The sequence below is a fragment of the Lodderomyces beijingensis genome (assembly GCF_963989305.1).
Source record: "Lodderomyces beijingensis strain CBS 14171 genome assembly, chromosome: 7".
Lineage (NCBI taxonomy): Eukaryota > Fungi > Ascomycota > Pichiomycetes > Serinales > Debaryomycetaceae > Lodderomyces > Lodderomyces beijingensis.
The window spans coordinates 813,103-827,011 of NC_089976.1; the positions used below are offsets into that span (position 1 = coordinate 813,103).

Genomic DNA, 13,909 nt, shown 5'->3' on the forward strand with positions numbered 1-13,909 from the left:
GACATTGTAGGCATGGCAACTGCCCAAAACCCCCTATTCGTCACATCTCCCTGGTGACAAGCTTTACAACCGTGCCGAAGATGGGTGCAATTGCGGGCCAATGTATACGATGCTAGAAGTGGATCGTGCAATACCGCGGGACCCAAACTGACACGAGAGAGAAAAAATATTGAAAACGGAGGAAGTGATAATACATCCACAGCTTGCGATTATTGAAAACACCATAGTTCTCTTACCAACTTCATTCAAGCAACATCCGCTCAATCAACTTCGAACCCTCCCAGTCTTTCAATCGAGTGTCAAATTGACAGGTGCTGTACCAGATAGACAAAAAGTACGGCGAAAACAACGAAAACAACAATCTCCCACAGAACAAAGGCAATTATTACAAAAAAAAAAAGGATACCGGAATATAATACAAACAGATATATATCACATATACACCCTGAGCCTATTCCCAGCGACATATATACACTAAGAATAATACATCTAGGCAACTGGTACTCCTCATATTTCCCGCTGCTAATAATATATCTTCTTTTTTGATAAACGCATCGAATCAATTCCAAGGACCGGCTTAGATCTCCAAAAACTTCTCCTTTTGCCTTTTCCATTTCCCTCTTTTACCCGTTACATTACGGTTGATTTCGTTTCAAACAAGACATTCAGTTGACCCCGCGGCAGAAATAGAAAAAAAAACAAAATTCAGCGACGATGGCAGGAGTTAGGCATTTGAGAATTGCAGGCTTAACGGGACTTGTGCTCATATTACTATTTGTGGTGCATCGAGTTGGACAAAATGCCGCTGCTATGGTGCATGCGCAAGTTGGAGACCAAATTGGCAACAAGATCCATGCAGTGTCGCCCAGTGATGGATCCGTTGGTGGTGGTGGTGGTGGCAGTGGTGGCAGTGTCGGTGGGGTAGGTGGTGGTGGTGGTGACAAGATTGGAGTAACGTCATCGGATAAGAAGAGCCCCGTGGTGGTGGCCAACAACCTAGTCAATTCGTTAAACGACGAAAAGACCGATGACGCAATTAATAAGGAGATCTCCAAGGGCAAGAGCGAAGAAGGGGTCAAGAAGATTGATGGCGAAGGCGGGGCCAAGAGTGCCCAGAATGGCGAGCAGCAATCGAGCAATAACCAAAAGACCACCGATGAAAATGGCGAATACGACCCAGCAGCTGAATTGATCAAGATCCGCTCGTTATCTCCCATGACGATATTCTCCAAGAGCTACTGCCCATACCTGAAGAAATTAAAGAAGCTTTTATTGGAGAAATACGAGATTTTGCCCGCTCCCAATGTTGTCGAATTGGACTTCCACGAACATGGAACAGAGTTGCAGAATTACTTGTTGGAGAAGAGCGGCAGAAGGACGGTGCCTAATGTGTTGGTGGGCCAGTCGTTTGAAAGCAGAGGCGGAGCCGATGATTTTGAAGAATATCATCGGAAAGGTGAGATTATTTCCGTGTTGACCGATTGGGGACAAGGTAGAATACAAGTTGTTAAAAAGGATACTCCTTCTAATGCTTAATGAATATTGTAAGTAGAAATACTAGACGATTTGCAGGAATGTACCCGTTCTTCATCAAAACATGTGGGGTTAGCTCGCACCAGAAGTCACCACCTCAATTCCAATCTACATCCCTAGTGTCAACGCGCTTCGTGGAAACACATGTCAGTAAACTATTGTAACATTAAGCAGTAAAAAAGTTATGAGCACTCGTTAAAACTTCTTCTACTATACACAACACAACCGCATCAATCCTATTCGTCTATCCTATATTTCTTCATCTTGCAAGAATTCCATGAGACACTTTCTTCCTTCTTTCCTTTTTGTTTTTGTTTTTTTTGTGTTTGTTGGATTTAGAATTTAGTAAAGGCTTTTGATTTGGAACCAGAAGCAGCAACCTTCAAAACATTGAATCTGACGGTCTTGGAGATAGGTCTACATTGACCCACGGTGACAACGTCCCCGTCCGAGACTCTGAAAGCAGGAGAAATGTGAGCAGCGAAATTCTTGTGTCTCTTTTCGTATCTGTTGTATTTTGGCACATAGTGCAAGTAGTCTCTTCTGACAATGATGGTTCTGTGCATCTTGGTGGAGATGACGGTACCGGTCAAGATCTTGCCTCTGATGGAGATGTCTCCGACAAATGGGCACTTCTTGTCAATGTATGTACCTTCAATGGCGGCCTTGGGGGTCTTGAAGCCCAAGCCAACGTCCTTGTACCATCTCTTGGTCTTTCTGTTGGCCTTGGCTTTTGGGTTGGTGAAGATGTGTGGTTGCTATATTGTGGAAGTTAGTATACACTTTTTTTTTTTTTTTGGGGATTGACACGGAAATGGAATTTTGGAGGAGAGATGATATGATGCCGGGCTTAAAACACGAAAATCGAAGCAGGGGGGGGGGGGGAAATGGCAAAAGGGCTTCTGTTTTCTTTGATCCCAGTGGGTATCAAGCGGCACATTTTTTCTGTTCTTGAGAATTTGTTGTTGACTTGTGGTGACGTTGTTGGGTCTCATGGTTGAACTTTTGTAGATTAAACGCCACAGGAGCTATGACTTCCAAACCTGCTGCCCTTGCCTTTGAAACACCCGGAAGTTCGCTCCTCTTTCCTCGTTCCTCGTTATGGCGTCGATGGTCTTGACGTTGTAGCAAAAAAAACCAAAAAAGACCCTTCTATTCTCTCCTCGTTCCGTATCCTTCGTCGCCACCATGGTCAAGTACAAACCTTTTGGAAAGCTTTTTCTGATTGAACGGTTAATTCGGTTGCCATGGTTGATGTTGGATATGCTCTAGATGGGTTCAGATAGCTGGTATCTGAAAAATTCAGTTCTCTATATTAAAATTTTTACTGCAGTAGTGTCGTGCGCGATTCTAGCAGAGAGTGAGTGTGTGCCTCTGTGGGTGGTGTGGGCAGGGAGACGGCGAGAGAGTGGCAGCCAGAGACAGAGAGTTAGCGAGGGTGAATAAAAAAATGCTACCAAATGCCGCTAAAATTGACACCGGCACACGCAAAATGAACAAGGGCTCAAGCCCTTGTAAAAATATAGACACGTGAGATGCACGTGACGCGACTTCTCAATAATAATTACTCGGTCATGCGTATTTTGAATTAGCCAAAGTAACATTTATATCACCATTCATATGCGAGGAAATCATCACCTCTTTCTGCTCAGAGAGAAGCTAGCTTAAACACATGACAGCTTGAGTCTTGTGTGGTGGGCAGCATATTTGCTTGATTGTGGGTCTAGTGGAAATCTCTTGTAGTTGCTAGCTGGCCCAGTTAGTTGGCCAGCCTGCCAGCCAGGTAAACCCGCCACGGCTGGGTTAGGCTGAGGGAGAGGCTGCAAGTTGGATTTTCGCGAGTGCCGCGCAATGAAATTCCATATGCGCCTCCCTTTCCCACGGTTTTTGACTCTACAAACCACCACATTTCCTGGTCGTAGTGGGGGATACTGTGTCTCTACCCATTAAGGTGGCAAGACGACCAAACTCTCCGCATTTCGTAGCACAGACGTGTTGGTTATTGGAAAAAAAAAAGATTACGCGATGCTGGTTATAGGGAGGGTCTTAACTCACCTGAATTGAACCTTTTTCAACTGCCTTGGTTTCAACCGGTGGAAGAGGTTTCAGCTGCAGCAACAATAGCACTGCCGTGGTGCTGGCCCCCCTCGTGGCGGTGGCGGTGGTGGGAACTGTAGGTCTCGGTGGCTCGTTCTCTCTCTTTTAGTCTGTTTCGTAACTGAAAACTGCAATCACAAACCAGAGCAAGCGAAATATCAAATAAATACCACTCTCGATAAAAAGGCCCAAACTCGAAACACCACATTTACAAGTATATTGAGGGGGCGCCAAACGACTCAACAGCAGACCGGGAGCCATGAACACATCGAGCAACAACATAGTTTCGTCGACGACCACTACTTCGTCGAAATACAATTTCTTACCAAAGTTCAGTAGTCATTATCACCATCACCAGCCATGTAATACTGGTAATAGCAATAATAACGATGTAATGACAAATCAGCTCCAACAACAACAACAACAACAACAACAACAACAACAACAGCAGCAGCAGCAGCAGCAGCAATCGCGAATGATTTCTAATGAAATGATTGATTCTATTGCCCAAAGTTTAGCTCAGAACAGAACAGTCAGTTCATCCTCGTCGATTTTAAGTACACCGAGTAACAATATCAGAAAGTATCGACAGCGACAGCAACAACAAGCACAACAACAACAAGCACAACAACAGCACCACCAAAGTCGTCAACATCAACCTCGACACGTTGATCACGAAAATGAAGAGAAATTGGCCAAGTCCGACAAAACACCAAGAAATGGGCAATTGATCAAAACTAAACTACTCAACTTGCATCAATCTTCGAGACAGCCTTCGAAAACATTAAAGATAGCGTCTTCTTCTGCACAAGAAGCACAAAATAAGCTGCGACATCCCCAGCTGACCAACTCCAAGCAAGCGTCGAGACTGGTAGTACCGCAGCCCGTGGTTCACAATGCTGAGTATTTCTGCCAATCTTTGATTTTCGCCAACTGCTTATCCAGCGATGAAGACGAAGACGAAGATGGAGATGGAAACGGGTCCCGATCCGCCGATGAAGGGTCAGGTGCAACTGGTTTCGCTTTGCCACCGAGGAAATATATAAACTCCATACCAGGCTACACCAAGGGTGAGTTGGATGAATTGCTCACGAAAAACACAATGCCAAATCTCTCCGTTTTCAACACTCCAAGCCAGGAAGAAGCGGAAGAGCAAAGGATTCTCATGGAGTACAAGCGAAAGCAGCTTTACCAGCTGGAGAGATTGGCCCTCAAAACAACCTCCATCATGGTGAAGCGACAGTTGCAAGTTGCGCAAAAGAAGGAAATCTTGATCAAGATCTTTGGCGACAACAACTGCATGAACCACGAAATCTTGACTAATAACGAATATAACCGGCAAGATTTGTATTTGGCGCAAGAAGAAGACCGCGAAGAGATGAGCAATTTAATCGCCGAAGACTCGTCTTTCCGCTTTGACCAGGACGAGTTTCGCGAACTGAGGAGAAAAATAGACGACGGCAAGGACGAGAAGTTGAGCATGTTTCACGACGACGGTGACGCCATGGAAACGAAGGAGAAGTTGCTGTTGGAGAAGTTCAAAAAGGGGTTGTTGTTGTTTGCTGGTGGAGACCAAGCGGAAGATCATCAAATGACGAGTGAGAATAGGGAGGCCTTGTTGCAGTTGGGGTTGAACCATTTGCGAGCTTTAGCAAAAGAGGGAAGAGACGATGAGCAGAGTGATGTTATCTAACTGAGAAAGCATATATATATGTATATATATAAGTAGCATATGTTTATATATATGTATATGTATATGTATTGACAGAGACTAAAAGCCGAGATTAGATTTCCGTAAACGGGTGCGCCCGAAGCCGAAAACCGCGGCTGTAAGTAACAAGGGGAATCTTTACCCTCACGAGCGAAAGCGGAAAAATGCCACCCCCACCTTCCCCTACTCCCCCCAAAACAAGAGGCTGAATATATAATTACTACTACCCTAGATTGCCTGGATCTAGATGGTATTTTTTAGAGTCTACTAGTACCCGTGGTGGCGATGGCAGTAGCGGCAGTTGACCCTAGCCCAGAACTTGATTACATAGCAGCAAGCAACGTTGGATCGAGCAAAAAAATCCACACCTTTCTACCGCGCCCATCTCTCGCCAACATATAATTGCCAACCCGGTTTTTTTTTTTTTGGATTTCACAACCCTCATAGCAAACCAAGTATATATATATAAAAGTTCCCACCGTTCCGGAATTTATACCTTCTTGGGTTATGTTGAATAAATCTCTACTTTATTCTTCAAGTAAACGACTTCTACAACTCAATAGACACCTCACTTCATCGGCGGTATCCAAGATGGCACCAATTGCGTCTTCCTTGAAAAACTTTGATTACTTGGTGATTGGCGGTGGTTCTGGCGGCGTGGCCAGTGCCAGACGAGCAGCGAAATACGGCGCCAAAGTCTTGCTCATTGAATCCAACTTTAACAAGTTGGGCGGCACCTGCGTCAATGTCGGGTGCGTGCCCAAGAAAGTGATGTGGTATGCTTCCGATTTGGCGCACAAGAAGGCAGACTTGTTTGACTATAAGTTGGACGAGACGAGGGAGCCAATCAAGTACGGCGAGTTCAATTGGGGCGAGTTCAAGGTCAAGAGAGACGCGTATGTGACGAGATTGAATGGCATCTATGCTAACAACTTGAAAAAAGAGGGCGTTGATTACCTATTTGGCTTTGGGAAATTCATCAATTCTCAAGGCGATGTCGAAGTTAAATTGAGCGGCGATCAAGAAATCCCCTGGTTGGAGCTGGGCAAACAGTATAAGAAAGGCGAGACTTTGGTTTTCAGTGCTGATAAGGTCTTGATTGCCACTGGTGGAACCGCGATTATCCCTCCTGATACCCCAGGTGCCGACTTGGGCATCACCTCGAATGGGTTCTTCGACTTGGAACGCCAGCCTAAACGCGTGGCCATTGTTGGCGCCGGGTACATTGGCGTGGAGTTCTCGGGTGTCTTCAATGGATTGGGCACCCAAGTCGACTTTATCATCAGAAGAGACACCGTGTTGCGTGCATTTGACGACATTATTCAAAACACCATCACTGACCACTATATCGATAACTTGGGCGTCAACATCATCAAGAACTCGGGTGTGAAAAAGATTGAAACCGCCAAAGATGACCCGCTGAAGAAAATCGTCACCTTGATCAATGACGACACCTTGGTAGTTGACGATGTCATCTGGACCGTGGGCAGGAAATCGCTAGTTGATTTGGGGTTGGAGCACGTTGGCGTCAAGCTCAACGAAAGAGGCCAAGTTGAAGCTAACGAGTATCAAGCCACTGCCAACCCCAAGATCTTCTCCTTGGGTGATGTTGTCGGCAAAGTCGAATTGACTCCAGTGGCCATTGCCGCGGGACGTAAGTTGTCGAATAGATTATTCGGGGGTCCCGAGTTTAAAGATGCACATTTGGACTACAACTATATCCCCTCGGCGGTGTTTTCGCATCCCGAGTGTGGATCCATTGGGTTATCTACTCAAGAAGCAATTGCCAAATACGGCAAGGACAATGTCAAGGTTTACAATTCCAAATTCACCGCGATGTACTATGCCATGGTTGAGAACCCCAAGCACAAGAGCCCAACCGTTTATCGTATCGTGACCCAGGGCCCCGATGAAAAAGTGGTTGGTTTGCATTTGGTTGGTGATGGCAGTGCTGAGATCTTGCAAGGGTTCGGCGTGGCTATCAAGATGGGTGCTACAAAGGCAGATTTCGATAATTGCGTAGCTATCCATCCTTCTTCGGCTGAAGAATTGGTCACCATGACCTAGTCTTTTGGAAAATACAAGGAAAAAAAAAATAAAGAAAGGAAATGCAAAGTTTGTGGTGGTTATGTTTGACGTTAATACATCTATAGAACTATAAGTGGAAAAAAATTGGTTTACTTTTAAAGAATTCACTATTGACTTTGTTTTATTTGTGAAAAGTTCGAATCGCATAACCTCGAACAAGCTAAACCTTGAGCTTAGTTGAATTCTAGCCACCGAGTGACTCCAGTACATTCCGAACTAGCTAGCCTTCCCCCACCCCCATTTTTTCTCTTAATCTCTGACTTCTCCCAGCTGAACGCAACCCATCAATTCTTTCTTCGTTTCGGAGGCGGACCGCGCACTGGAGGCTTGGGCTTATCCCCCGGTTTCATATGGAACATAGGTGCATTCTTCAAGATATTGGGCACGCTAATAAACCGGATCATGCTGCCGCGGATGAACACTTGTTCCATATGCTTGACGGAGCCGTTCTTGCCGCTGGTTATCGTCACGTCGAATAAGCTCGAGTTCATGTTATCTTCATTCTCGAGCAACTTGCCGCGGTATGTGTCGCCGTTGTTGAGCTCGATCGATATGATGTGACCTTGGGCTTCATTTAGTAGCCGAACTGGTATCCCTGCTGACATCTAAGGCGTGGTTGTGTGTGTGTGATGATGGGTAAAAGGGCGGCAGGCGATGTGGATGGTTTGAAGGGTGGGTTTGGTCTTCGTGATTTCAATTTCGGATGATTTTTCGCACGACCTATTTTTGTAGTTCTTTTTTTGGTGCGTTTTTTGCAGCCTCCGTCTTAAGTTGCAAAATGGTGATGGGGTTTAGCAATGTTTGTGAAACACAAGTTGAAGATAATGATGCTGGAAGGTATAGGTCTCATAATAAAGGCGATGAGACAAAAAAAGCGGATAGCTTTTTTTTGAAAGATGCAACCTTTTTTTTGTTTTTATTTGTTTGATTTACGAGACTCGAGAAATGTGTTTTGGTGTGCTTGAAAACCAAGCTCCTGGGTGCTCTAGTTTGGACTCGATAATGCAGCAAAGTTCATTACAGTGCTTCTTACTGACCATGGACTGGAAAACTGGAGATGATCTTTTTTTTTTTTTTTTTTAATTTGGAGAGCCTTTTTCACTCAGGTGTCATACGATTGTCCGATTCGGGTCCGACAAACAAGTGGAATTTTTTTTTTCAGTTCAAACCCAAGACATCGATGAGGATGGGCTCTTTCACGAGGATGGGAAGGGGAAGACACACACACACACGGTTGTTACCAGCCAAGTGGAAGGGATTCTATGTAGAATTGAATCAATCATGAACGGTGTGACGGGGACACGATTGACTGATCTGCGCCAACCGGATGCGTGTTGGCTAGCCCTTCCCCCCAAAAAGAGAAAAAAAAAAGAATAGACTTGCCGGCAGCAAAGATTTAAAAAGCCAGAATGGCTTACTGGTTTTGGTTCATGTGAGGTTCTCCCACGTAATGAGCAATTTACAAGAGAGAAAACGAAATGTTTCTGCTTGAGCGCCATGCCCGAGAACGTTTGAAAAAAAGTTCAAAGCCCTGCAAGTAGATCATAATGGCATGGCTATGCTTAGTTCTTGACAACTATAAACGAAGCGCAACTGTTATTGTTCTGGTTTGGCGAAAGAAATATGCACAGGGTTTTTTTTGGTGTCGATAAGTCTACTGATGGAATAGATAACCGGAAAAACAAAAACGAGTTTTTCCTGTCAAGCCCCTCCCTCCCCCTCTCTCTCCCTCCTCTCAATTCGGCTCCAGATTGCACCCGAGAGGTCTTCTAGCTACGGTTAGGCAGAAACTACAACACAACAAGAGGCTGGTGATTGTCTGACATTCGTTCTTTTTTCTTATTACATTTAGAATAACCAGGCCCGCTTTTTTTTTAAACCAACGTCTGACAACTTGGTTACATGACGTAATTTTGGTGCTTATGTCCACCTTACGCGGCGTTTCCCTTTTTTTTTTTAGTTGGAGATTGACGGTGGGAACGGGATTCTGCATTTTTCATTTTCTTAACTCGACAACACTAATGATCGTTGTAAGTAGGTCGGACTCGGGGTTGTAAGTGTGAGAGCTTAATAAGAGGCAAGGTAAATTTGGGTGAAAGTAACTGTACGGGTGAGTTATGAATATGGTTTGGCGGTGGTCAGCGGAGGGAAAAAACAAAATAAAAAACTAAACGAAACTTTGAAGTTTTAGTGGTGTTGCCTTCAGAACACCACCACCACCACTTCCACCATTGCCACCGCCACCGCCGTCGAAAGGTGTGGGTCTAGCCAACATCTCGACCATTCTCAATCAGTTAGAAGACAAGACGCGCAACCTATAGGTGAACTAAAGAATTTCCCCAGGGCTCAATTCCTTTTTTTTTTTTCTTTCAACTTACGATATTTCTAAACTGAATTAATAAGCTGATTGCAAAGGTTATCTCAGATGCAACAGTAATAACAAGTTGTATGCCCAGCTGAATTCGTCGTCATTATCATCACCACTGTTGGATCTGGAGATCTTCTATACGGGAAAAACAAAAATGACCAAACAAGAAGACTCGGCGTCTTTTGAAGCAACAACGGGTGGTCAGATAACTTCGAAACTGGCGGACTTATCGGAGCGTCCTGGCCACAGATTCAAGTCGATGGGTAAACCCAAGAGACAGCGAAACCGGACCCCCAAGAGCTGTGTTCAGTGTTCCAAGCGTAAGATTTTTTGTTCAAAGGAGAGACCGGCATGCAGCAATTGTATCAAGTACTCGGTGGGCCACTTGTGCACGTATGCCATGCCGCCATGGGCTGAGGCCGCGAGTGATGGTTTGTCAAAAAAGAGTAACGCGGTGGGTTCAAATGTAGTGGGTCCAAATGCAGTGGGTCCAAATGCAGTGGGTCACAAGACAATGGGTCAGCCACTGGGACTGAGCTGTTCATCTACGGCAACGGTGAAAATCGAGCAAACAGACGAGTATCGACAGCTCAAACAATCCAATGGAAAAGTGATTGTGACGCAGCGCAAGGAAATCGATGATTTGAAACGACAACTATCGGTACTCCAGCAATTGTCTCCCCGCAATACACCTAACCAGCAAAGCTTTTCTCAAATTGGATCGATTCCAATCACGGTGTTGAGCAAGATTAGCCCTCTCGCGAGCACTTATTTGGCAAACAAGTTGGAAGTTTTAGGAGACTACCGCATCAGCTCCATCGCCAATTCCATAAACCCGTCAAAGTCCTCCTACATTGATACCTACTCGTGGATCAACTTGGTCAAGCTAGATCCCCAGCTCACCACGCTTTGGTATCGCATTACCAACTTGCAGAAAATGTACCACATGTACAAGATCAACATGTTGAATAATAGCCAACAAAAGAGACAAACATCCCCGTCTCCAAACGAGGAGCAGCACCTTCAACCTTTAAAAAGGAAGCAAAAACAAAAACAAACATACAATAGCATCAAGAGCTCACGCAAAATCAACGAAGTTGATTTCACTTGTTCCCTTCAGCCTTCGCCGCTGAGTTTGGTGGATTATTCGAAACCTGGCCGACAGGTGACACCAGCGCCAGAGCTGCAACACCGATGTCCCGTTGTCGAATGTGATTTCAATTTCATGGCTGAGGAGCAGCCCTTGTCAGCACCAAATCTAACTCCTAGGTCGACCATGTCGCCAAAGCCATGCCTCAAACTAGAGGAAGTGAAACCAACAACAACAATACAAAATCTGTCGACGATGAAAAGCAGACGACTACATGAAAAGATCTTTACCATGTGGGACGCAATGGTGTCGTTACCGAGAGGCAACACGAAACTCGACATTCTACAAATTTATTTTCTCTTGGATTACTATTACAAAAGCAATATTGAGAGTCGAAGCATTTTGGTTTTCTACAAATTTGATATCCAATCTGTGTTTAAAAAGAAGTTTAATGATGGAATCGAGTTAAATTTGTCTCCAGTTTTTGACGAAGAGCTTACCAATCAGGTGCAAACGACGGGAATCTTTCTTTCAATGCTAGTTTTGATCATCGAGGAGACCTTGCATGAATTGAGAGAGCTCGTGAGGGAGGGCCAATTGAGAGACAAGGACACGAACCAGCAAAAGGATAATGACAGCGACAACAAAAACATCGATAACGACAACAATAATAAAGACAACCAGAACCAAAACATCAAAGACTTGTGCTCGCAATTTGAAGAAGTGTTTCCTAATGAAATTCCATTGCTTGGGCTCGGCTCGAGGCACAACAACTTGTTGCTCATGGTTCAAGATTTGTTAGCTCAATATGAAGGCGAGGAATCCCAAAAGTCAATCTCGTACTGCGCATTAGTCATTATTCTATTGAATCGAGAGATTGACGACTATCGAAAACCCGGTTCAATCATTGACACCAAAAGCTCCTTCACGCACATATTCACCAATTTCTTGCATCTACTATTGAACGAGTCATTGGAGATTTGGAAAGACCCAGAGTTGATTGACCTCACGTCGCACTACAAAAAGCGCAAAAAGGACCTCAGGTTGCACTTTTGTTTTCTTTGGACCAATGTTGTGCGGTTGAGCAATTTGGTCAATTTAAACTTCATTCCCTTGATCAAACACTCCAAAAATTTGGATGGCTTGTTGAAGAAAATGTACCAAAAGATTGAACAAGTTGACCTGTTGCAGTATCACTTGAAATTTTTGACCAACAAGACTGACGAAAACGATTTGATTGTCACGTTGCATGTGCATTATTTGATTGCCAATGTGTCGTGCTCCCTATGCCACGGTACCATGAATTTGGGTTCCAACAAACTAACTGTAAACCACTTGGTGAGTCTAATCAAGCAGTGTGAAACGTGGTGTCAGGATTTCGGAGTCGCCAGGATAGCAAGCAAGTTACGGAAATTTGAGATTTTGATTACACTCGAGTATTTGAGATGCTTTATGACTTATATCATGATGTTGCAAAGTGAGGAAAACCACGATTCAATGATTATGGCTAGCGCAGTTGCGCCCGATGTTTTCCACCGTTTATTTCATTTGATTGAGAATTTGAATAAAAAGGACAACTCCAACGTGACTCACAGCAAATCCCAGTATTTATACCTGGTAATAACGGAAGTATTAACTCGACTGATTCAATTTGTTGTGGGGTTGATTTTGAGAGTGCGGGACTCGCCGCAGCAAGCCCCGGGCTTGTTGAAACTAACGTGCGATAGCCTTGTGATGAAAAACGGCGAAATTGTGACACCAACTCAGTTTATCAGCAAGCTTTCAGGTGAAGTCAATAGCGTGATTAATAGTTTGACGGGCGCCTTGTTCAAGAAAGAGCAACTTTCTAAGTTGGTTAAATTGTGGAAATTGTATTCGACATTAACCAAGGATTTCAACTATGCCGCGTTCCACACTGGACTACCGGGATTCAGCAATGATGGTGGCGCCGCCAGCAAGAATGCGGTTGGTGCCGCGTCTGCGTGTCCCGTATTGCACACGGGAAATGTCAATGTGCAGCTGGCTTCAACCACCAAGGGCATTCCATCACTTAAGCAGGAGCTCTCATCGTGCCCCGTGGTTGGTCATGGACAGTATGCTAGATCAACCGCGGCGGCCACTTCACACGCTTCATCCGTATCTAGTGGTCGAGTATTCTCAAAATGTCCCATTTCACAGATAACCACCCCGATGAATGACGATGACGAGACTATGAAAATATCCACTTTGGCTCCGCCGCCATTGCAGGCGCAATTTAATAGACCTTTAACAGCAGCGGCCACTGCCAACACCACTATTACTACCACTACTACCACCACTTTACCACGACTGCCTTCTCATGCATCGACCAAGAAGCAGAAAAAGTGTCCCTTTGATCATACAACTTTGATGAGGCCCAATTTATACCCAAACCAGATCGAGTCTAGTGTCAGAAGAAATGGCAATACGCCTGTGGGATCTCCTGCGGCCTCAGTAAATGCTTACAAGCCCCACACCCCGACTCCATTGAATGCCGAGGTGTCGAACGTGCCTGCATTACCACCTTTGTCACCACCCCCGTTAACATTACCACCACCTCCTCCACCGCCATCACAGCAAACAATGCCAAGGCTTTTCACTGCAACTGAAACCGAGAAGCAAGCAATTGGTGGTGCTGCTGCGATGAGCAATGAATTAAACAGCAACAACGATCCAGTGCAGCAGAATACTGGGTTGCCAGATTTGAATGAAACTAACTTGGATATGCTTATTCAATTCAATGATTTCGACTTGGACTTTTTGGCTAGTGAGAATATATTCGAACACTTTAGCGGCGACATGGGGAGTATCATGCCTGGAGCTGGGGACTCTGCTGAGCCGAGCCTCGGTGGAGTCGGTAGAGAGAACCCAGGCACAGGTAACGGAGTCAATGAGACTTTGTTCATGGGTGAAATGGGCAAGTTTGGTGGTGCTTCTACAAACATCGAATCTTTCTTTCAATAGACCTGATTAATTTAAATTTCACGACGATGCCATGAAAACT

General features: G+C 44.8%; 6 protein-coding genes across 6 annotated transcripts; 4 read left to right on the forward strand and 2 right to left on the reverse strand. All coding sequences in view use genetic code 12, as the record gives it.

The window, feature by feature from the left end:
- Window positions 1-714: 714 nt before the first annotated feature.
- LODBEIA_P56280 (uncharacterized protein) lies at window positions 715-1,536 on the forward strand (the record flags this gene model as incomplete). The annotated part of the gene is made up of 1 exon (XM_066975981.1): window positions 715-1,536. One exon carries the CDS (start codon window positions 715-717, stop codon window positions 1,534-1,536), a length of 822 nt encoding a protein of 273 aa, XP_066832566.1.
- A 332-nt stretch (window positions 1,537-1,868) lies between these two features.
- On the reverse strand, window positions 1,869-2,782 carry LODBEIA_P56290 (40S ribosomal protein uS17; the record flags this gene model as incomplete). The annotated part of the gene is made up of 2 exons (XM_066975982.1): window positions 1,869-2,291; window positions 2,738-2,782. The coding sequence occupies 2 exons, from the start codon at window positions 2,780-2,782 to the stop codon at window positions 1,869-1,871; spliced, it is 468 nt and encodes a 155-aa protein (XP_066832567.1).
- A 1,107-nt stretch (window positions 2,783-3,889) lies between these two features.
- On the forward strand, window positions 3,890-5,323 carry LODBEIA_P56300 (uncharacterized protein; the record flags this gene model as incomplete). Its single annotated transcript, XM_066975984.1, has 1 exon — window positions 3,890-5,323. The coding sequence occupies one exon, from the start codon at window positions 3,890-3,892 to the stop codon at window positions 5,321-5,323; it is 1,434 nt and encodes a 477-aa protein (XP_066832568.1).
- Window positions 5,324-5,932: 609 nt separating this feature from the next.
- On the forward strand, window positions 5,933-7,408 carry LODBEIA_P56310 (uncharacterized protein; the record flags this gene model as incomplete). Its single annotated transcript, XM_066975985.1, has 1 exon — window positions 5,933-7,408. One exon carries the CDS (start codon window positions 5,933-5,935, stop codon window positions 7,406-7,408), a length of 1,476 nt encoding a protein of 491 aa, XP_066832569.1.
- A 305-nt stretch (window positions 7,409-7,713) lies between these two features.
- Window positions 7,714-8,034, reverse strand: LODBEIA_P56320 (uncharacterized protein; the record flags this gene model as incomplete). Its single annotated transcript, XM_066975986.1, has 1 exon — window positions 7,714-8,034. The coding sequence occupies one exon, from the start codon at window positions 8,032-8,034 to the stop codon at window positions 7,714-7,716; it is 321 nt and encodes a 106-aa protein (XP_066832570.1).
- A 1,917-nt stretch (window positions 8,035-9,951) lies between these two features.
- On the forward strand, window positions 9,952-13,869 carry LODBEIA_P56330 (uncharacterized protein; the record flags this gene model as incomplete). The annotated part of the gene is made up of 1 exon (XM_066975987.1): window positions 9,952-13,869. One exon carries the CDS (start codon window positions 9,952-9,954, stop codon window positions 13,867-13,869), a length of 3,918 nt encoding a protein of 1,305 aa, XP_066832571.1.
- Between the last annotated feature and the right edge of the window lie 40 nt (window positions 13,870-13,909).